Here is a 25,096-nt window from a genome sequence, read left to right as displayed (position 1 = left end):
TCCTTTGTTTTCTCATCCCATGTATTTTGGACTACCAGTTTGATTAGATAGTTTTCTCTGTTGGTTTTCTTTGTTTTCTCCTTGTTTATTGTAAATGTCTCTGTTCTAATTATTTATTTAGTGGTTACCCTTAGGTTTGTATTAAAAATCTTGTAGTTGAGATAGTCTGTTTTCTGATAGCCTCTTATTTCCTTAGACTGTACTGATTCCAGCCCTTTCCGCTTTCCCTTCTAAGTAATTTTTGTCATATGTTTTTCCATCTTGTGTTGGGAGTTTATGGTTAAAATGATGAGATCATTTTTGTTGTGGTGTTTTCCTTTTCTTTATCTTTGATGTTAAACTTAAGTGTTTACTAATAGAGAGCTGCCGTTTTCTGATTATTGCCTACCAATTCATCTCTTTGTTCAGGGCTTTGAGGGCCTTCTTGAGGATTTCTTGTAGGGAGTGTCTTGTGGCAATGAACTCCCTTAGCTTTTGTTTTTCTGGGAAAGTTTTTATTTCTCTGTCATATCTAAAGGAGATTTTCACTGGATAGAGTATTCTTGGCTGGAAGTTTTTGTCTTTCAGGATTTTGAATATATCATTCCACCCTGTCCTAGCCTGTAAAGTTTCTGCTGAGAAATCTGCTGAAAGCCTGATAGGAGTTTTTTGTAAGTTATTTTCTTCTCCCTTGCTGTCCTTACTATATTTTCTTTGTCCTTGACTTTTGCCAGCTTCATTACTATATGGCTTGTGGCGTATAGTAGTGGCCATATAGAGGGAGTGGGTCTTTTTACATTGACAAAGTTAGGAGGTCTGGATGTCTCTTTCACGTGGATTTCCAGCTTCCTCCCCAGGTTTGGGAAGTTCTCAGCTATTATTTCTTTGAACAAGCTTTCTGCTCCATTTTTCTTCTCCTACCCCTTTGGACTACCTATAATCTTTATGTTGCATTTCCTGATTGAGTCAGATATTTCTCTGAGAGCTTCTTCATTTCTTTTTAGTCTTAGTTCTCCTACTCTCTCTGAAGCATTTCTATAGTACTGTGCTCTAACTGGCTGATTCTCTCCTCCATATTGTCAGCTCTATTGTTTAGGGAATCCAGATTTTTGTTTATTTCATCCATTGTGGTTTCCATCTCCAACACTTCTGATGGGTTGTTCTTTATGGTTTCAATCCTCTTTGTGAAGAATCTCCTGAATTCACTAATTAATTGTCTTTCTGTGTTTTCTTGTAACTCATTGAGTTTTTTAATGATAGCTGGTTTGAATTCTTTGTTGTTTAGGTTATGGATTTCTGTGCCTTCAGGGTTGGTTGCTGGGTACTTGTCACTTTCCTTCTGATCTGGAGCTTTAATATACCTACTCATACTGCTTGATGGAGTAGGTTTTTGCTTCCTCATGGTGATCTTATCTGGTTGCAGCTGCCACTTACTGCCACTGGATGGGGATCAGGTGCTGTGTATTCTGGGCCTGGCACGAGCAGGGGCTCGCCAGCTCCAGCCACTGACTGCTTTTCTCTCTGAGTGACTGTATGATGGCAGATCTGGAGCCCCGGGCAGGGGAAGGGTACTCTCCTTCCCCAGCGCTTCCCCCAGCTGCTGCTTGTCTCTTTGTATGGAGCTTTGGGCGATTGCAGGACTGTGTACTTTCCCTTTCCCCGCCGCTGCTGCCAAGCTCTCTGTATCATACTCTAGATGATTCTGGGGCTGGAGTACTGGGCAGGGGCACAGGGCACCTCTCTCACCTGCACACTATCCCCACCACAGCTGCCATGCTCTCCACACCATGTGCTGGACGATTCTGGGGCTGGAATACTGGGTGGTGTCAGGGCATCTCTCTCACCTGTGCACTTTCCCCTTGGCAGCTGCCACACTCTCCGTGCCATGCTCTGGACAATTCTGGGGTGTGCACTTTCCCTGCCACCACCACCAAGCTCTCTGCACCTTGCTCTGGGTGATCCTGGGACTGGAGTACTGGGCAGGGATGGTGCACCTCCCTCACCTGCACTCTTTCCCTGCCATCACTGCCACGTTCTCTGCACTGTGCTCCAAACGATTCTGGGGCTGGGGTGCCGAGTGGGGACGGGGGACCTCTCCTCACCTCCGCACTTTCCCCACCACCACCACCATGCTCACTGCATCATGCTCTGGACGATTCTGGGGCTGGAGTACCCACCAGGGACGGGGCGCCCTTTTCACCTATGCACTTCCAGCTGCCACAGCCTTTCTCTCTCCATGGAGCTCCTGTGAGTCAGCTTCCACTTCCTCCGGAGGATCCAGCCCCACCAACACCTGCAGGCATATGGCTGCGTGGGTCTCTCAGACGTCTTTTGTGATGCATATATGTCCTCTGTTGGTGTATGAATGTTCTTTTGGTTGTATCTGAGGGGGAGAGTCCAAGGGAAGAGCTCACTCCACCATGATGCCAACATCACTCCTACAGTCCATTGTCTGTAAAAATGGAGACCACTATGAAAGGATCTCATTCCTTTCTCTTTCTTTTTCATCCAACTGTTGATTCATTCCTGCATCCAGGATATAAGGATGAGTAAGGCTCTCTCTCTTTAAGAAATATGGAGGAGATAAATTTGTAATTAATTGTAATTCAATTTGATAACTGCCATAAAGGTAGGGCATTCACATACCGTGTGGGCACAGAAATGTCACTACTGGATTCTCATGTTTAAAGAATAAGTAGAAGTTTCACAGTTTGAGAAAAGAGGAAAAATCACCTCAGTGAAAGGAAATTGATGAAATAGTTGTTGGCTATACTTGTATGTATTGACTATCTTTCAGTGTCCCTGAAAACTTGGTTTGGTACCATTATTTTGAATGGAAATGACTTAGCATTCTTACCTGATAAGTGTCCTGTAGTCAAATGATGATGATTTCTTTATCATTGTGCACACCAAACTTTTTTCCCAGGAAATCAAAATCTTAATGCTAAATTTGCTATATTTATATTTGCTATATTTATATTTATACAGTAGGCCCCCTTATCTGGTTTCAGTTAAACACAGTCAACCATGGTCTGAAAATATTAAATGGAAAATTCCAGAAATAAACAATTCATGTTTTAAATTGTGAATCATTATGAGCAGTGTGATGAAATCTCACACCTTCCCACTCCGTCCTGCTGGACTGAATCATCCCTTTGTCCAGCATATTCACACTGTATAAGCTCCCTAACCCATTAGTCACTTAGTAGCTGTCTTGGTTATCAAATCGTTTGTTGTGGTATCACAGTGCTTGTGTTCAAGTAACCCTTATTTTGCTTAATATTTTACCCCAAAGCACAAGAGTAGTGATGCTGGCAATTCGGATATGCCAAAGAGAAGCCATAAAGTGCTTCTTTTAAGTGAAAAGGTGAGCGTTCTTGATTTAATAAGAAAAAAAATCGTATGCTGAGTTTGCTAAGATCTACAGTAACCTTTGTTACAGTAAATTGTTATAATTGTTCTATTTTATTATTAGCTATTTTTGTTCATCTCTTATTGTGCCTAATTAGTAAATTGAACTTTATCATAGGTATGTATGTATAGGAAAAAACATATTATATGTAGGGTTCATTACTATCCACGGTTTCAGGCATCCACTGGGGGTTTCAGAACATATCCCCGTCGAATAAGGAGGGACTACTGCACTGCTTTCTATAATAGGAAGAGGTTCCTATTTCACCGTTACTGCACATTCCCAATTCAGTTCACTCCAGTCCATCCTGTCTAACTTCACCCAAAAATCAATACACTGGAACATTTCTTTTTCTTTTCTTTTCTTTTTTTTTTCAGTGAGGAAGATTGTCCCTGAGCTAACATTTGTGCCCATCTTCCTCTATTTCGTATGTAGGATGCCACCACAGCATGGCTTGATGAGCAGTGCATAGGTCCATGCATGGGATCTGAACCCACAAACCCCAGGCTGCTGAAGCAGAGTGTGTGAACTTAACCACTACACCACCAGACCAGCCCCAACATTTCTTTTTCTTAAAAACATTGTTGGAGTAGAATATCATGCTTCTGAGCTGATTAGTATTTTTTCTTCTTGATATAACAAATATTAATAACATTTATCCCATTGTTTCTAGGCCGCAGAAGACTAGTAAACTCTGCAGGAACCCAGTCTGAGATTTGCAAAGGTGCCACAATGTTTTAAGACAAATAAGAATATATAAATATATATGTTATCAGCTGTTTCATATTTGTGTTTTAGAGATAGTGAGTCTCTAGTGGGCCACAAGAACCCAGTGGGATTAAATATATATATATAAATCTTTTTTTAAATATATATATATATATTTTTTTTTTTTTTTAAACAATGAGCAAAAGCAATACCTTAGTCTGTAATGCCTAATACAGTGCCTCACAAATAGTACAGTCCTTAGTACATGTTTCTGGAGATTGTTTAAAATTCTCTTATTTTGGGGCCGGCCCTGTGGCCGAGTGGTTAAGGTCATGCACTCCGCTTTGGTGGCCCAGGGTTTTGCCGGTTCAGATCCTAGGTGCAGACATGGCACCGCTCATCAGGCCACGTTGAGGTGGCGTCCCACATGCCACAACCAGAGGCACTCATAACTGGAATGTACAACTGTGTACTGGAGAGCTTTGGGGAGAAGAAGAAGAAAGAAAAAGAAGATTGGCAACAGATGTTAGCTCAGGTGCCAATCATAAAAAAAAAATTCTCTTATTTTGAAAGAATGTTTTAAGTTAAATCAGGGATTAGTAATTTACAGCCTGCAGGCCAAATATGGCCTGCCACCTATTTTTGTAAATAAAGTTTTATTAGAACACACTATGCTCGTTTATTTACATGTTGTCTTTGTTTGTTTTCACACTATAACAGCAGAGTTGAATAGTGGGGAAAGTGACTGTATGGCCTACAAAGCCTAAAATATTTACTCCCTAGCCTTTTATGGAATAGGTTGCCAACGCTTGAGTTTAATCCTCAGTTTCAGACCATTCACAAGTTATGTATTTCTTGTAATCTACTCCAATGAGCTTTAGAAGGTTAATATATTTGTTGTGTTGAACATTTTTTTGATCCCCCTATTTTTTCCCAACTTTTTCATACTTACAGAAAAATTTGAAGAACATCTGTATACCTTTAACATAGATTCATTGGTTGTTAAAATTTTGCTGTATTTTCTTCATCTTTCTCTATGTACATGTATATGCGCATGCTTTTTTTTTTTTTTTTTGGTGAAGAAGATTGGCCCTGAGCTAACACCTGTTACCAATCTTCCTCTTTCTTTTGCTTGAGGAAGATTGTTGCTGAGCTAACATCTGTGCCAGTCTTCCTCTGTTTTATGTGGGACGCTGCCAACAGTGTGTCTTGATGAGTGGTGGTAGATCTGCACCCAGGATCCGAACCTGCGAATCCCAGGCTGCCGAAGTGGAGCACACCACCTTAACCACTATGCCACTGGGCCAGCCCTGCACATGCATTTATTTTGTTGCTGCTGCTGCTACTGTTGAATTATTGAAAGTTGCAGATATTATGCTCCTTAAGCACACATTTCTAAGAATAAGAGCATTCTTTTACATAAGCCATTGTTTTAAAATTTAAAGACACATGTATGGGCTTTTTGTTTATGTGTAAGGGCTGTATATAACTGTCATTTCTATAGCACTTTGTTCATCCATCTGTTTGTAGAAATTCTAAGTTTAATGCATTAGTTATCTGTTGCTTACGTGTGGTAGCTGAATAATGGTTTCCTAAAGCTTCCCATGTCCTGATCCCTGGAATCTGAATGTGTTACCTTACATGGCAAAAAGGGCTTTGGAGATATAATTAAGGAATTTAAAGTAAGGAGATTATCCTGTACTATCTGGGTGGGCCCAGTGTCCTTGTAAGGGTCCTTGTAAGAGGGAGGAAGGAGAGTTAAAGGCAGAGAAGGTGATAAGGTGATGTGACGTTGGATGCAGAATCAGTGAAAGAAATGTGACAGTGCCACACGGCTAGCATTGAAGGTGGCAAGGCTAACCATTTTCAAACCCAGTTTCAAAATCATCAACTTCTGGCTCCTTTTTTTTCTTTTTCTTAAACAGTCTTTGCCTCAATTTTTCTCTCCTCTTGTGTTTTACTGTAATCATCAAGGAGAAACCTGGTGACACCTTCAGCACTTTGCTTAGTTATCTCCTTAGCTGGGCTGTCCAGTTCATTTGGTTCATTTTCTACTTTCTGTATAACTGCCAGTGACAGGGTTGCTAAACTTTCTGTCACTACATAACAAAGACTCCCCCTGCCTCCAGTTTCTAATCAAATGTTCCAACTTTCCTTAAAACCCTCACAGGCAGCCTCCTCAAAATCCAAAATCTACTAACTATCAATTCATGGCAATTTAGGCTTCTACCGCTGCTCTTCTTAAAGTCTTTCTAGCCACTTCCTACTGCCCAGTTCCAAAACTTCTGCCACATTTTAGGTCTTTGTTACAGTAGAACCCCACTCATGACACCAAAATCTGTATTAGTTATCTACTGAGCCATAAAACAACAAACATATTATGTCACAGTTTTGTGGATTAGGAATTCCAGTGTAGTTTATGTAGATGCCTCTGATCAGGGTCTTTCATGAGGTTGCAGTCAAACTGTCAGCCAGGGCTGCAGTCATCCCAAGCCTCAACTGGAAGAGGATCCCTTTCCAAACTCACTCCTATGACTGTTGGCACATCTCAATTCCTTAATGGCCATTGGCTGGGGATGGCCGTTTTTTGCTGTGTAGGCCTCTCTATAAGGCAGCAGAGCACGCAGCTGGCTTCCCTCAGAGCAACTAAGCAAAAGAGCAAGAAAGAGTACCTAAGACAGAAGATATAGATTATTTGTGACCTAATCTCAGAGCTAACATCCCATCATTTTTGCCATATTCTAGTTAGAAGCAAGCCACTAAATCTAGCTCACACTTAAAGGATGGGGATTATACAAGGTCATGAATACCAGAGGCAAGGATCATGGGGGCCCAATCTCTGAGGCTGCCTACCACAGATAGCGTGTGTCTCAGGATGTGGCCACACTTTTAGGATGAAAATAATTTAGAAAACACTTAACATTCAGAATTTGGCCTCATAACATTTCTGACAGTTTCTCTTGTAACTTGTGAAAGCTTGACTCTGAAACCCTTGGGGAATCAGTCGTTCTAGAAGGTCATTTCTAGATAGATTTGTCCCATTAAAGACCAAATCTTTTTTTTTTTTCCTTTTTCTCCCCAAAGCCCCCCGGTACATAGTTGTATATTCTTAGTTGTGGGTCCTTCTAGTTGTGGCATGTGGGACACTGCCTCAGCGTGGTTTGATGAGCAGTGCCATGTCCGCGCCCAGGATTCGAACCAATGAAACACTGGGCCGCCTGCAGCGGAGCACGCGAACTTAACCACTCGGCCACGGGGCCAGCCCCTAAAGACCAAATCTTAATTAATAATTTGGTATAGAATTCCTTCTGTATTTGATCACATACTTACTTACCTTCTTAAATAAATTACTGATAATAATTTGAAATTTTATTTCATCAAAAGAAAATTTATTATTGTATGTGTTATAAAGAGAAAATATCTGTCTTCTCTTTATATTGGATATAGAACTATTGTCTCTTTCTTAAAGAACTCAAGGCTTCCTGTCCACCTTTTATAATTTCTGTCTTCCTTTGTTTCATTTGTCACTTCTCGGTTATCAGTATTTGCCTTCCTGTTTGCTATATTGAATTGCTATGGGTTGAAACTAATTAACTTACATTGGTTAAAACTGTGTAAAGGAAAAGGGACCTATATAGGGTTGGATCTGCAGTCTGCAAGTAATGTTAATAACATCCATTTGAGCTGCTCTGAGACTTGTGTTTACATCTTAATTGTAAATTGTTACCATAGATGAGCCTGTGCTAACAGGTGAAGCGCTATAGGGCTTAGTAGGTCAGTTCCTAATTAACCTTATAAGAAGGCTGAACGTGGCCTGAGGACAAATAAGAATGATGCGTTGCTCACTTCAGCCGACATTCAGGACCTCTTTTCTTGTATTTTTAAAACTTCACAGGCAACTTAGGTAAATTCTCCTCCCTTCTCTAGCTCTGTATTCTACATAATTCCATAATTGAAGGCTGTACTTATAATGGAGTTAATTATACCTCACTCCAAAGATTTGAACCTGATTTCAGTCTACAAACCCAAAGCAGCAAATACAATTTTACTTTTCTATTCAAGTGATTTCTTTTGAAATGGTATCTGTTGACAGCCAAAGCCTCTCAAATGGAAACATACTGCCACTACCACAAGTAAAAGCTGTAAAGCAGTGTTAAATATTTGGAGCTCACGTTTTTATATGCATTTCTTTTAGACCTTATTTAGTGTTTTGCTCTGTGAGCAGTGTGGTAACCTTTATAACTGGTTATTCACAGATCCAGGAGGCCTGCTAGAGAGGGCAGAGGTGGAACTGAGAAAGCAATCCCTGTGATACTCAGGCTTTGAGAAACTTCCTTCAAAATCACAAAATATTAGAGATTGGAGGGGAGTGGTTTAAAAACCTCTTAGTCTTTTTCTCCCAGCTCTGGTCTCTTGCAAATAGTTAACAGTAAAGCTAAAGATTATGGGAATTACATGCCTCTCCTATTTATCTTTTTCCTCTGCACAACAAAGAATTTCTTTTCCAGTAGTAGTGTGTTCCTCTGTTTAGAAATCCCATAAATGCTGATTTCCAGCCTCCACAAGGCCTTAGAGCCTCCAGCTACAAGTTACTTACCTGGACTTCAAGGAATATACATACTGTAAGAGTACTCTGACCACACATTTCCTTAAAACTAAGTGCTATTGGATCCTTTGACTTTAGCACCTCCTCCTTCTTCATTTCCAACCTTGCAGGGACCACCAAACTAGAGACCACAAACCCATTTGTCACTTCTGAAACATAATAGATGAAGATGGAAAGCTGTTGTAGGAATAAACGGTAAATGACTTAGCAGAGTGGAAGATAACCAAACCTGTATGCCTGAAAAAAGGAATACAACCAAGCAAAGGGTCAAGAAACAAGCCAGTTCACCCTGAACCCTACAAAAGCTCAGAAATTTGGAAACATAGAGTATTACAAATTAAAGGACAGGATGACATCGGATACTGAAACCATGGAGTTTGAAAGGCTGTATGGAGGGGTTAGACTTCCAGATCACCATCCCTCCCCACCCCCCCCGCCCCCCCCCCCCCCCCCGCAGAAGAAGTATATTCTCTTAGGGAGGAAAACTAGGGAAAATGAGGACATTAGGAATAAAGGTAGGGCTCCAACTTGAAAACCAGAGCATTAAGTGAAAGTCTGCTTTCTGAAAAAATAAATTTATCATTAGATGCTGCCCTCTCCAATTCTCAACCCAGCTCAAGAATGCTGGCACCTAGGTAAGAGATTGTGGCAACTTTTCTAGTTGCTTAACTACCCCAAAGAAAAAGACCTACAACATGATACATGGAGAATCCCAACCAAAAAAGCTGCCTGAGGAAGCATACCTGTAATTAGAACCCTCATATACAGAACTCCAGTCAACTTTTTAGTACTTCACAGCCAAGACTCACTGAACATTTGCAAAACATCTCTAACATGAAAGAGAGAAACCAAAAGAAAGAGAAAAAAGGACCTCAGAGGAAACAAACACAATGTAATGAGCAAAAGAAAACTTAAATGAACTGTAATTAATATTTTTGTAGAGATAAGATGAAGGAATAAGATGTTATTTTTTTAAATGACAAAAACAATCATTGAACTAAAAATTTATTAAGTAAAAATAGAGCTGAAATTTAAAATCAATAAAGAATTGGAAAAATAAAGTTGAGGGGCCAGCCCCATGGCCAAGTAAAGTTTGTGCACTCCACTTCGGCAGCCTGGGGTTTCACCAGTTCGGATCCTGAGTGTGGACATGGCAGTGCTCATTAGGCCATGCTGAGGTGGCTTCCCACATGCCACAACTAGAAGGACCTACAACTATGTACAGGGGGCATTTGGGGAGAAAAAGCAGGGGGAAGAAAAGAAGAGATTGGCAATAGTTGTTAGCTCAGGTGCCTAAAAAATAAAAATAAAAAAGCAAAAAGTTGAGAAAATCTCTTAGAAAATAGAACAAAAAGATCAAGAGATAACTGGGAGAGGGGAAAAAAAAGGAAAATTAGAGGCTTAGTTCAGGTGGTCCAGTGTTTGACTAACTGAGGTTCCAGAAAAAGAGAGAAAACTATGAGCAGGAAATTATCAAAGTAGTAATATAAGGACATGCCTAAGAACAGAAGGACATACATCTTGAGTACTAGTGATATTGAACCTGAAGTGAGTTCGCTCACCCATTGCACAGCAAGCCAATCTCTGACACCAGGTGTAGTGGAAGAAAGGACTTTATTATTGAACAGCACTGAGCAAGGATAAAGGGCAGCTAACGCTGAAATCCCAAACTCCCCAAGAAGCTAAAAGGAAAGGTTTTTATTTGGGGTTTTAGGTAGGGGAGGGGGAGCATATGGCCTTGCTTGTCATAACTTTTCCACCAACCTGTCTTTGGCCTTGAGACTACTTGCAGAGAGGAGGGAGCCCGTGACCTTGCTGGTCAGCACCTTTCCCACCAGCCTGTATCTCCTTGTGGGGAGGAGATAACGAACCGGGTGCTTGTCCTTAGCTGTGTCTCTCTCCGTGGAGGATAGTGGATTCTGGAGCCAGGAAGCCAGAGAGTAAGCAGGGAATGAGTGCTTTGGTTTTAACCCCATGTATGCTGGGTTTAATGTGGGGGAACCAAAATCAGGGCAGGTGTCACTAGCGAGTGAAAAAAATGAACCTCATGAAGGCATATTATCATAAAATTATAGAACACCAGGGATAAAGGGAAAATTCTTTAAGCTTCCAGAGTGAAAACAAAGACCACATACAAAGGACCAGAAATTAGAATAGTATCGGCCTTGTCAACAGAAACTTGGGAAACTAGAAGACAATGGAGCAATGCCATAATTTCAAAGAGAAAATTTACATCTTAGAATTATAGAACCAGAAAAACTTTCAATTAAGTATTAGGATAAAATAAAGACATTTTTAGACATGCAAAATCACAAAAGATTTGTTTCTTATACACCCTTTCTCAGGAGTTACTGAAGAATGTACTCCACCAAAGATGAGTGATTAACTAAGTAAAGGAAGATCTTGGTCAAGAAAACAGAATCAAAACCAGAGACGTATGGAGGATGTCCAAGATGACAGTGAAGGAAAAATCCCAAGACAGGAGCAATGCAGGACACCTAGACAACAGGCAGTCCAAATTGAAGACAGTGGGTTTCAGGAAAGATGTTTTAGGAAAGGGGAAAAGAAAATAACTGATAAATGATCTGACAGGTTTAATCATGTGGAAAATTATATCAAGAGGTTTTTATAAAGACATCAGTGGATGTGAGAAGTCTTAGCCATAATTTCAAATAAACTACACAAATAAAAATCTGAGGCAAAAGGCCTCCAGTTGTCACTCCCATCCTCGCAACAAGAAAGCTGGAAAAACTGAAAATCAACAATTCTAAATCAATTGAGATGTAGGAGAGTTGAGATCTTAAAAGAAAGTTGAGGTCACAGGGTAAGCCATTGCCCCAAAAACTGAAGGGAAAGGTGTAGATGCTAAGAACCATAGATTACCTAGAGCAGAAGCCTCCTGCTGAAGTCAGTATTGTTGGGAACACTTAAACTGTAAATGATGACTTGCCAGAGGCTCAATGTGAGCTAGGCCAAGTCTTAATGGGGCCCCTACACCCTCATGAGCTTTGCCTCCAGTAGCCTCACAAGGTTCTCAGAGTAAAGATCGGAGAAAAATCTCCTGGTGTTCTGGCAGAGGGAGGGGGAAAGTAACGATTTGAAATAAGCTCAGAATACTCCCTAACAATGGCTTGGCCTCAAGGTAAACTATTTTACCAAAGCGTAACCAACTTGGGGAAGGGGAATACCCAACTCCAGCCCCCTTTAGCCTTCCTGTCTTACCTAAGAGGGTAGGAGGTAAAGCTAAGAAGCACAGCCCAGACACACAGACACGCTAAAGTAGTGAGATGTAATTATGGTGTCGTAGAATACTCACCCCCCTACCCACACACACATACCCTACCACCACACTAATCCGGCTTTTGTATAACAGTGGATTACTGCTAAAAGAACTATACTGCTCAGACCCTATTTTAAAAGAAGTCTCTAAAGAAACTCCAAAACAACAGGGTACAAAAACAAAGACAATAGAGGAAATTTTAGCTTCTGATACCTACAGCTTTAACAAACAGTAAACACAGCCTAATTCCTAGCCAGATAAATGTAAAATCTACACTAAAAGCTTAATTATCTTAGTCCCGTTTACATAATACATCATGTTCACTTTCAACGGAAAATTGCAAGACATGCTAAAAGGCAAAAATCACAGTTTGAGGAGATGATAGCAAATATCAGAACCAAATTCAGATATGGTAGAGATTTGAGAATTATCAAACTGGGAATTTAAGATAACTATGATTAATATGCTGAGGATTCTGATGGGAAAAATTGATAATATGCAAGAACACGTGGGTAATGTAAACATAGAGATAGAAACTCTACGAAAGAATCAAAAGGAAGTGCTAGAAATCAAAAGCACTGTAACACAAATGAAGAATGCCTTTGATGGACTCATCGGTAGATTGAACACAACCCAGGAAAGAATCAGTGAGCTTGTAAAACTGAAATGGAAAGAGAAGAAGGAATGAAAAAGATGGAACAGAATATCCAAGAACTGTGGGACAGTGACAAAAGATGTAATCTATGCATAATGGAAATGCCAGAAGGCAAAGAAAGGCAGGAAGGAACAGAAGAAACATTTGAAGTAATAATTGCTGAGAAGTTTCCAAAACTAATGACAGACACCAAACCATACATCCAGAAAGCTCAGAAAACACCAAGCAGAATAAATACTAAAAAATCTACACTTCACATATCATATTCAAATTGCAGAAAATCAAAGAAAATCTTGAAAGAACCCAGAGGACAAAAATACCTCACCTATAGAGTAACAAGGATAATAATAGTATCAGATTTCCCCACAGAAGCCATAAAAGCAAGAAGAGAGTGGAGTGAAATATTTAAAGTGTTGAAAGAAAAAAAATACCAACCTAGATTCTGTATCCAGTGAAATTATCCTTCAAAATTGAAGGAGAAGTAAAGACATTCTCAGACAGACAAAATTGAGGAACTTTGTCGCCAATAGGCCGGCCTTGCAAGAAATGTTAAAAGAAGTTCTTCAGAGAGAAGGAAAATAACATAGGCCAGAACTCAGATCTACATAAAGAAAGGAGTACTAGAGAGGAATAAATGAAGGTAAAATAAAATCTTTTATTTTTCTCATTAATTGATCTAGCAGATAATTTTTTTTTCAAAATAATAATAGCAACAATGTATTCAGTGATTATAGCTTATGGATAAGTGAAATGAATGATAGGAATTTAATAAAGGAAAGAAGGAAGGAATTGGGAATACTCTGTAATAAGATACCTGCGCTACTGGTGAGGCAATATAACGTTATTTGAAAGTGGACTTAGATTAGCTATAACTGTATATTGCAAACTCTAGGACAACCACTGAAGACATTTTTAAAAGAAGTATAATTGATATGCTTAGAGAAAAGAGAAAATGGAATCATAAAATGCTCAATTAAAACTAGAGAAGGCAGTGGGGGCCAGCCTGATGGCATAGTGGTTGAGTTCTCATGCTATGCTTCAGTGGCCCAGGGTTCATGGGTTTGGAACCCTGGGCGTGGACCTAAACACTGCTCATCAAACCATGTTGTGGTGGTGTCCCACATACAGGGTGGAGGAAGATTGGCAGCAGATGTTAGCTAAGGGCCAATCTTCCTCACACACACACACACACAAAAAGCCTAGAGAAGGCAAAAAAAGAGTAGAAAGAAGACACTAACCCAACTGTGTCAGTAATTACTTTAAATGTGAATAGTCTAAATATACTAATTAAAAGACAGAGACTGCAAGAGTGGATTAAAACGTGCAACCCAACTATATGTTGTCTACAAGTTTGATATTGTGATGTAAGAAATACATATTCAGTTTTCATTCCCAGTTCCTGGCATGGAGCTCCTAAAACCCTCATCACTTCTGAGTGATAAGAGTGAGAGGAAAATCTTTTGTTACTCATAATAAGCCCCTTTCAAGCATACCTAAAGTTGTGTTAATGAGTTACTTTGTAGGCCCCTAGACAGCTTCAAGATGGGAGCTGGTTGCCAGAGGAACTAACCATGTGATTTTTTGTTGTTGTTAGTGCTGTTTGAGTCCATTCTAACCCCTAGTGACCCTTTGTATGGCAAAAGGGTCTTTTTGCACCATCCTCTGTCTTCCAGTGCTGTATCAGACAACGCTTCCCTGCTACTCATAGGGTTTTCACAGCCTGTTTTTTCAGAAGTGAGTGACCAGGTCCTTCTTCCTAGTCTGTCTTAGTCTGGAAGCTCCACTGAAACCTGTCCACCATGGATGACCCTGCTGGTATTTGAAATACCAGTGGCATTTTCAGCATCACAGCAACATGCAGTTGCCACAATATGACAACTGATAGATGGGAATGTGAGGACCCGGACCACATCAGTGGGAGCACCAAATATTAACCACTAGACCACCAGGGCTGGTAACCTTGTGATTAGAGGGTTGGAATTTTCAGCCCCACCCTCTCAGGATCCAGGGAGAAAGGAGGGACTACGGATTAAGTTAGTCAATGATTGGCCAGTGATTTAATCAGTCATGCCTACATAATGGGGCTTCCGTAAAGACCCTAAATGAAAATGAAGGAGTTCAGAGGGCTTCCAGGTTGGTGAACACATCCGTGTGCTGGGAGGGTGGTGCACCCCATACTACACGGAGACAGAAACTCCTGTGCTCAGGACCTTCTGGACCTTGTCCTATGCACTTCTTCATCTAGCTGTTCATTTGTATCCTTTATAATAATTGGTAATACTAAGTAAAGTGTTCCCCTGAGTTCTGTGAGCCATTAGAGCAAATTATTGAGCCTGAGGAGGGGGTTGTGGGAAATCCTGATTTATAGTCAGTTGGTCAGAAGTATGGGAGGCCTGGACTGGCAGTTGGCTTCTGAAGTGGACGGCAGTCTTGTGGAAGGCTGAGCGCTTAACCTGTGGAGGTCTGTGGTAACTCTAGGAAATTAGTGTTAGAATTGCTTGGTTTGAGGAAAAACATACACATTTGGCGTCAGAAGTGTTGTCAGTAGAGAAAATAGGTTTCTTGTAACAAGAAAACAAATTCAAATATAAAGACACAAATTAGAACGATGACTAAAGATATATCATGATAAGACTAATAAAAGAAAAGCTGGAGAAGCTTTCAGACAAAGCAAAAGACACTGTTAAGGGAATGAAAAGACAGGCCACAGACTGGGAGAAAATCTTTGCAAAACACTTAATCTGATAAAGGACGGGCATCCAAAATATAGAATTCTTACTCTTATCATCCAAAAAGAATTCTTAAAATGCAGAATTAAAAAACAATCTACTTCGGAGCCAGCTGGGTGGCGTAGTGCTTAAGTTCACACACTCTGCTTTGGCATCCCAGGATTCGCAGGTTCAGATCCCGGGCACAGACCTAGCACCGCTCATCAGGCTATGCTGTGTCGGCATCCCACATAGAATGGAGGAAGATGGGCACAGATGTTAGCTCACCGACAATCTTCCTCAAGCAAAAAGAAGAAGATTGGCAACAGATGTTAGCTCAGGGGGAATCTTCCTCACCAAAAAAAGAAGAAAAAATCCAGTTAAAAATTCAGCAAAGGGGCTGGCCCAGTGGTGCAGCAGTTAAATTTGCACATTCCACTTCGGTGGCCCTGGGTTCACTGGTTTGGATCCTGGGTGCAGACATGGCACCGCTCTCCAAGCCATGCTGTGGTAGGCATCCCACATATAACGTAGTGGAAGATAGGCACGGATGTTAGCTCAGGGCCAGTCTTCCTCAGCCAAAAGAGGAAGATTAGCAGCAGATGTTAGCTGAGAGCTAATCTTCCTCAAAAAATAAAAAAATGAGCAAAAGAAATCCTAGACTTCAAAATATGTTACAAAGCTATAGTAATCAAAACAGCATGGTACTAGTACAAAAACAGGCACACACATCAGTGAAACAAAATTGAAAGCCCAGAAATAAAACCAAACATCTGCGGACAGGTAATCTTTGACACAAGAGCCAAGAGCATACAATGGAGAAAGGAAAGCCTCTTCAATAAATGGTGCTGGAAAAGCTGGAGCGCCATATGCAAAAGAATGAAAGTAGACCACTATCTTTCTCCATACACAAAAATAGACTCAAAATGGACCAAAGACTTGAAAGTAAGACCTGAAACCATAAAACTTCTGGAAGAAAATATAGGCAGTGCACTCTTTGACATCAGCGTTAAAAGGATCTTATCCAGTACCATGTCTACTTGGACAGGGGAGACTTAAGAAAAAATAAACAAGTGGGACTTCATCAGACTAAAGAGCTTCTGCAAGGCAAAAGAAACCAGGATCAAAATGAAAAGACAGGGTCCGCCCCGTGCCGAGTCATTAAGTTTGCTCACTCCGCTTCGGTGGCCCAGAGTCTCACCAGTTCAGATCCTGGGTGCGGACATGGTACTGCTTGTCGGGCCACGCTGAGGCAGCATCCCACATGCCACAACTAGAAGGACCCATGACTAAAAATATACAACTATGTACCTGCGGGCTTTGGGGAGAAAAAGGAAAATAAAGTCTTTAAAAAATAGCAACAACAACAAAAAGATTTTAAGAAAACGAAAAGACAACCCACCAACTGGGAGAAAATATTTGCAAATCATACATCCGACAAGGGGTTAATCTCCACAATATATAAGGAACTCACACAACTGGATAACAAAAAAACAAACAGCCCGATCAGAAAATGGGCAGAGGAGATGAACAGACATTTTTCCAAAGAAGATATACACATGGCAAATAGGCACATGAAAAGATGCTCAATATCACTAATCGTCAGGGAAATGCAAATCAAAACTATGCTTAGATATCACCTTATGCCTGTTAGAATGGCTATAATCACCAACACAAAAAAATAACAAAGGTTGGAGGGGTTGTGGATAAAAGGGGACCCTCATACACTGCTGGTGAGAATGCAAACTGGTGCAGCCACTATAGAAACAGCATGGAGATTTCTCAAAAAATTAAAAATAGAAATAGCTTAGGATCCAGCCCTGCCACTACTGGGTATTTATCCAAAGAACTTGAAATCAACAATGCAAAGAGAGAGGCTTATGTGCTCCTGTGTTCATTGTAGCATTATTCACAGTAGCCAAGACGTGGAAGCAACCCAAGTGCCCGTCGATGGATGATTGGATAAAGAAGATGTGGTATATATACACAATGGAATACTACTCAGCTATAAGAAATGACAAAATCATTCCATTCACAACCACATAGATGGACCTTGAGGGAATTATGTTAAGTGAAATAAACTAGTCAGAAAAGACAAACACCATATGATTTCACTTACTTGTGGAACAAACAAACTTACAGACAAGGAGAACAGTTTAGTGGTTACCAGGGGAAGGGAGATGAGGGGTGGGCACAAGGGGTGAAGGAGTACACTTATGTCTGACAAATAATAATGTACAAGTGAATTTCACAATGTTACAAGCTATTATGAGCACAATAAAAAAATAAATTTAAAAAAATCATCAAAAAAATGAGCAAAAGATCTAAACAGACACCTTACCAAAGAAAATATACCAGTGACAACTAAGCATATGAAAAAGTGCTCAACATCATATGATATTTATATTGTCATAATAATGAAAACTTAGAGAATGTGACTTTTTCTTTCTTTCTTTTCTTTTTTTGGTGAGGAAGTTTGGCTATGAGCTAACATCTGTGCCAGTCTTCCTCTATTTTGTCTGTGGGATTCCCCCACAGCATGGCTTGATGAGCCAGTGTGTAATGTCTGCACCTGAGATCTGAACCTGTGAACCCTGGGCTGCCGAAGTAGAGCACACGAACTTAACCACTACGCCACTGGGCCGGCCCCAGATGTGACTTTAATTGAAAATTATTATGTAATTTCTGAGAGACTGGAGGAAGAAAAGCGATGCAGACCTATTCTCATCTATCACAATAGAAATCTGTGTAACAGCAGTGAACATCCATGCTCCTATCTGACGGCATTTCCTCCTCTCATGTACCCAAGCCATCTCCCCATGTCTCCTGCATCATCAGATTTTGCTTTGCAGCAAGGTCTTTCCGTCAACGAACTAGTATGCCCTTAGTTCTTGTTTCTTAACACACACACACACACACACACACACACACACACACACACACACACACAGTTATTGATCCTAGTTGCCCTGCCACTGCAATTCCATTTCTTTACTTCCCTTTACATCAAAACTCAAGTTTTCTGTACTCCATGTCACCAGTTCCTCTCCCTCTTTTCTGTCCTACCATCCACTCCATTCAGAGTTTCACAGCTACTGTTGTGCTTAATTTGCTCTTGTCAAGGCCACAGTGACCTTTACATTGCTATATCCAGTGGTCAATTATCATCTTATCTTCCACCATCTTTTCATACAATTAATTGCTCCTTGATGTATTTTCTTCACTTGGCTTTTAGGGTACCACTTTTTGAATTTTCTTTCTATGTCATTGGTAGCTGCCTCTCAGTCTTCTTTGCTGGTTCTTCCTCTTCTCTTGATCTCTTAATGTTAGAATGCCCCCATATCTCAGTCTTAAGTACTCTGCTCTTCTCTGTCTGCCCTCAGTGCCTGGCTTATCACATCGGATATCAAGGCTTTAAATACCATGTAAAAGTTGATGATTCTCAAATTCATATATCCTAGCCCAGACTTCTTCCATGAACTCCAGATTTGTATATCCAACTGGCTACTTGACGTTTTCATTTATTGTCTTATCTCAAGCTTAACATATCCAAAATTGAACTACTGACCTTCCCCTGAAAATCTGCTCTACCCAGAACCTTTCCCAACTGAGTTGATAGCAGCTCCATATTTCTAGTTGGGAGTTGCTTAGGCCAAAAACCTTGGAGTCATCCTCGACTCTGGCCCTGCTGTCTTACACCTCACATCCAATCTTTTGGGAAATCTTGATGTAATTAGAAAAAATCCACAAACCTGCCACTTCTCACCACCTCCAGTGCTGCCTTCTTGTCTGGATTACTGTTGTGGCCTCCATACCTCTATCCTTGACCCTCTACAGTCTAAACAAAGCAGTTAGGATGATCCTTTTAAAATGGAAGTTCAGTCATGGTACCTAGTAGCTTCCCATTTGGACAGATTTCTCAATTTCTGTGTGCCTCAGTTGCTTTATCTGCGAAGAGAATAATACCTTCCTCAAGGGATTGTGGAATTCAATGAAGTAATAACACGTGAAGCACTTATTTAACACTAACCTGGTGCAGAGAAAATAGTAAAGTTTAGCTGCTGTTCTTACTACTTTTATTTCCAATGTATTCTCCAAATCAGAAGCCTACTTTTTGTCCCCTCATCATTCCTTCAGTGCTTGAGGTGGGAGGGTTCTGTAGGAATATTTGGATTCTGAGTACCTGGCTCATTGCCGTCAAGCAAAATCTTCAATCTGTTAGTACTAGAGAATAGTATGTCCAGAAACGCTGTTCATTTAACCAAGGGAAATTCCATTCCTAACGTTGCTGTTTTCATAAGCGAAGCAGTATTGAGTTTCCTGCACCACATACGAATTGCTCTGTCAGTAGAAAGTCGTCTTTTCATCAGTACCCTAGTTTCTAACTTTTGAAGCATTTGTTCCCTAAAGGATAATGAAAGGAAACAGCTTCCTTATTTTTTGATTGAGCCTTTTATCTCCTGTCTTTTCCTGACTCCTTTTTGGTTTTTTATTATTTTTGTGACATCACACATTTAGGGTTTCCCCCCCCCCCCCTTCATATAACCCTTCCCTCTCTGGACCTGTTGATGGCGTGGAGGAAACTTAAAATATTTAATGTTCCCACTCATATTTTCTATCATCTTACTGGTTTTTACAACAGACCAAAAAGAGAATGGAAGATTTAACTGTAAGATTTGCTAATGGTAATAAAATGCAAAAAGTGTGGGATAATGGAGAGTGCTGGCCTGGGACCTTCTGAGCCTCACTCTGCCGCTAACTAGCTGTATGACCCCCTGGGCTTGCGTTGACCTTCTTCTTGACTTCTAGCAGAAGAGGCTAGCTGAGAGGAGATTCCGTTTCTGGGAGTCTCGGAGGATGTGAGGAATGTAAGAAAAGTTGCTTGGGGCCCTAACCCACTAACAGTGGAAGAAGGACTGGGGCAAACCAAACTTGTTCTGATTCAATACAGCCGCCAGGGCACAGGACCCTAGGCCTGAGCAGCTTATGCCCTAGGGGCTTGCAGGGTGGGGGTTGTGACTCAGTTCTCTGAATAGAGGAAGAAGGAAAGATACCTGAAAATCTGGTAAAAAACAAAAACCAAAAAACCCTCCTAGTGGCTTGAGCCCCAGCACTTAGGGTGTCTGCTTGCCCCGCAGATAGTAGACGGGCACGATACAAGTCAGTGTTAACATGATACACAGCTTCTGGGACTCAGATACTTCCTGTATCAGAAAGCTAGGATAGTAACACAATGTTACATATCAGTTATATCTCAATAAAACTGGGGGCAGTGGGGGCAGGGAAGAAAGCTGGAACAATCTCTGGCTTGTGGTGTTGGGGTACAGCAAACATGCAGATTCTTTAGGGAGCAGCTAGGCCATCCCCACCCCCTCCACCCCCACTCCAGTGACCTTGGGACCATCTGCGGGTATGAAAGAGATGGTGGTAGGTTTTGAGACACTCCTAGCTGCTGCATTCTTACCCAGAACCCACTTCAGCCTCCAGTGTGATGCATCTCTCAAGGAAAGCTTTATCCATAAGCCTGGTATGTCTGCTTTAATTTAGCCTTCCCAGGACAGTAGCAGAGACCCCAAAGAATAGACCAGGCTTTAGAAATTGTGGAGAAAGAGACGGGAAGAAAAATACGTTCATTCTCTGAATCTCAGAAGGAATGCTGCTGCTTTTGCAAGTGGATCAGTCATCTTATAACCAAGTGAAAATCCTTTAGGTTTGTAGGCTATGGGATTCACCGTTTATAAGGTTTCTTTGTGCTCTAAAGAGCTATCCAGTGGCACTCCTCCCAATAACGACCCGTAGTTTCTTAGCCTAGCTCCTCGGGTCCAGCAGTTATCAGACTTTTCCTAATGGAAATCTTCACTCTTGATTGACATGAAAGTTCCCTTTTTTTTTTTTTCTTTGCTGTTGCAGTCTTGAAACAAACATCTTTGTACTCAAAGTGTGTATGTGTTAGCAGTGAACTTTTAGTATTAATCTGTTGGCTTAATTTGTTCAAATTTGTTATTGAAGTTTAACATTCATACAGAAAAGTACACAAATCATAGCTCAATAAATAATCATAAAATTAACTCACTTTCATAATCACTACCCATATCAAGACAGAAAATTACCAGCACTCTGGAAACCTCCCTCAGCCTCCCTCCCCGTGGCTCCCACATCCCTGCTCCCCAGAGTAAGCAGGATCCTGATTTCGAACATCATTGAGTTGTTTTGCCTATTTATGAGCTTTAAAATTTTTAAATGAAGACGTTATATATATTGTTTTCAGGGGTGTAGCTTTTTTCCCCTCATCCTCACGTGTTGGGATTTATCTGTGTTGTTGGTATGGTAGTAAGTAGTTCATTGTTTTTACTTCTATATAGTATACCATTATATACATAAACAACATTTAGTTATTTGTTCTAATTGCACTGCTTTGCGGTGCCACCTTTGTTATAAACCAAGGATCTGTATACAAGGGCCTGTTTCTGACCTCTTTATTCTGTTTCATTAATATATTTGTCTGTCGTTATGCCAAAACCTTGCTGCTTGCTGTCTTAATTATAGCTCTATTTTATATAGTATAATTAAAGCTGTGTAATAAGAAGTTGTACTATCTGATAGAATAAGTCCTCCCACTTTGTTCTTTCTAAGATTACCTTGATTATTCTTGGTCCTATGCGTTTCCATGTAACTTTTACAGTCAGCTTGAAACCGCCCCCCCCCCCCGCCAAAAAAAAGCATGCTAGAATTTTCATTGGAAATCCTTTGAGGAGAATGGACATGTTTATTATATGGAATCTTCCAATCCTTGAAAATGGTATGTCTCTCAATTTATTTGGTCTTTAATTTCTCTCAATAATGTTTTATAGTTTTCTGTGTAAATATCTTACACATCTTTTATTAGATTTATTCTTAGGTATCTTGTGGGTTTTTTTAATATGTTATTATAAATGGTATTTTTAAATTATGTCCTTATTGCTGATATTAGAATCAATTTATATATTAAAACATGTTTAATTATAAGATTTTACAAGGTTAAAAGTATATATCATTTTAAGAATCATTTAATATTAAAATTATTATGGGAATATGGGATACATAAAGGAAAGGAAAGTTGGAGGTTTCCTGGAGAAATCAGGAGGATTCCTGATTGTGTGAATTGTATGGATTCTTTGCTGGTTGCTGGAAGAGGCCTGGCCTGGGCCTCGCTTTCTCTCTCAGCTGAAGTGATCGGCACTTGGAGTGTTGGGATGCATTTTTTTCTTCTTCAGATACTCTGAGCCCTCTCCCAGCCAGCCTCCACTTGGGAGCACAGACAAATGTGGAACAGATGGGATCGGGGTGAATGGCGGTGTCACTCTGTCCTTGCTGTGGCTGCTCTTGAACTGACAGGCTTCCCTCCCATTCTAAAACTTGCCAAGAATGAAGCAGTAAACCCATCCACCATCAAGCGCTTCAGGCGTCCTGAAGTGCTATAACACTGCCTGTTTCCTTAAACTCATACGTGACTTTGTTTTTCCAGGTCTATAAAGGAGAATTTCAGCTACCTGAATTTCTTAAAGAAAAGCCTCAGGTACTGTATCTGCTTCCTCCTCTTGATGTATACAGCAGATGGGCTCTAGCATTGAAGTGATCTTTTTAAAGGGATAATGATATGTGCTGATGGCAGAAAAATTAGCCTTTGGTGATTGTTGGTTTTAACAATAATTTAGCATAGTCTTCATTTCAGAGAGTTCAGTACCTTCCAAAACTAGGGAATACTTTATGAATAACTAAAATCCAGTTGCTTGAGGTCACTCACAAGCCACACAGTATCTCACATGTGAGGAGCCTGCCTTGGGAAATCTGCTCCAGCCTTCTTATATCTAGCTTGAAAAAAATGTACAGCCACACTTTGTTCTTATTACATATATGTCCATGGCCTTTTGACTTTTCTCATTTGGAGCCTAGAAGACTTGTCAATACATTATACTTGGCCATTGGCCCTCCACTGCAAAGTCCTCCAAGTTGGGAAAGGAGAGTTTGAAGCTTATAACTTTTACTTTTTTAAAAATTGATTAAAACAGATCCAGAGTTATCCTTGTAATGTCACATTCTCATTTACTTGGATTCCAGTATTGTTTCTTGAGTTGAAAAGAAACAGTAGTGTTATGGCTGACATGCCTAGAGTAGTCCAAAGTGTCCTGCATCTTAGCATCATCTTCCATTCCTATATAGTAGCAGGGAAGAAATTGATAGCTACTCCTTGAGCCCAGCAGTGGACTTCTTTTTCTAGCATAGTGATAATGCATGTTGCCTCCAGGCTGCTGCTATCAGCAATTAGTTCGTTAATAGGAAATGAAGACCACACTGAACTCAGTTTCTAAAAACATTCCAGATATGGGTTGGTGAGGGAAACATACCAACTCACAGACTCTGTGTGAAGTCATGTTGCCTGAAGCAAGCCTGGAGTAAATGGGCTGGGCTCTCGTAAGAGAAGCTGTGTCTCACACCAGTGTTTAAGGCTCTGTCTTCCCAGATTCTTATCTGTTAACAATCATCCATCAATAATTGATACATATTACTTGAGAATTTCAAACTGCTTTCAAGGCATATTCTTATTAGCATATCTTTGATTTTAATCAATCCGTCTATTCATTCATTCATTTCATTTATTGAACAAATGTTTACTGAATTTCTGTTATGGGTGAGAAATTGGAAAAAGTCCTCAGTAGTCAAAGGAAAAAAAAGATCTTCTCAAGGAGCTCCTAATCTATTCAAAAGACTGATAAACTTTTGCAGACAAGGGAGTGGAAGGCCCTGAGCCTTGGCTGGGCGTGATGTCCCAGAAGCCTGGATGGATTTGTGAACAGACTGTCACTCACTTATGGCCTATGGTAATTGGAGCCAGAGAATAAAATTCAAGAGTATTGAAGGAATGTCAAATCGAAAGGCTGTTTTGCATATTAAGTCTGAAGGAGTCAAGAAAGGGCATTTGAGACTAAAACTAAAGGGACACTCAAAGCACACACAAGAATCATTTCCAGGTGGGTTATAGACCTAAAGGTGAAAGGCAAAATAATAGTTTTTAGAAGACAATAGAGGAGAATATGTTCATCACCTTAAGAGGGGAGGATTTCTTAAACAAGTTGTAAAGAACACTAATTATTAATTTTAAAATGGATAAGTTGGACTACATTAAAATTTAGAGTGTTTACTTATTAGAAAGCATCTTAGAGTAAAAAAATAAGCCTTGAGTTGGAGAAACTATTTGAAACAAAGGACTCATCTGTAGAATGTAGATAATTCCTACAAATCAATAAGAAAAAGATGATAAAAAATTAGGCAAAAGGCTTAACAGATACTTCAAGCCCCTTATTCTGGTTAGTTTCATTTAATGCATCAGACACATATACTTAGAAAAGAGCCTATAAAAGACTTTGGTTTAACTTCAAATAAATGAGAAAACAAGCCCACAGAACCTCAGGTTGGATATTTAGCTAGAATGGCTCACAGAACTCAGGAAAGCACTGTACATACGATTACAGTTTTATTGTAAAGGATACAAATCGGGACCAGCCAAATGAAGAGAACACAGGACAAGGTCTGGAGAGTCTCAGACAGAGAGCCTTGGTGCCATCTCTCCATGGAATCAGGGTGTCTCCCTCCTGGCACATCAGTGTCTTCTCCAGCTAGGAGGCCCCACTGAACTTCTGCATCCAGAGTTTTTGTTGGGGTCTAATTACAAGGGCATGATTGATTGAATCATGGCCATGTGATTGAACTC

General features: G+C 40.3%; 1 protein-coding gene across 9 annotated transcripts in view; it reads left to right on the top strand.

Annotated features, from left to right (window-relative positions):
- The window catches only part of TPST1 (tyrosylprotein sulfotransferase 1), a 165,049-nt gene that overhangs the window by 136,701 nt on the left and 3,252 nt on the right, over positions 1 to 25,096 (top strand). For all 9 annotated transcript variants that reach the window (XM_070484501.1, XM_070484499.1, XM_070484498.1 and 6 more), the window contains one exon: positions 22,853 to 22,903. In XM_070484501.1, the coding sequence (XP_070340602.1) occupies positions 22,853 to 22,903 (51 nt within the window). The remainder of the gene's footprint in view (positions 1 to 22,852; positions 22,904 to 25,096) is intronic.

Source organism: Equus asinus, chromosome 14 (assembly GCF_041296235.1).
Source record: "Equus asinus isolate D_3611 breed Donkey chromosome 14, EquAss-T2T_v2, whole genome shotgun sequence".
Lineage (NCBI taxonomy): Eukaryota > Metazoa > Chordata > Mammalia > Perissodactyla > Equidae > Equus > Equus asinus.
This window is presented reverse-complemented; position numbering and strand designations above follow the sequence as displayed.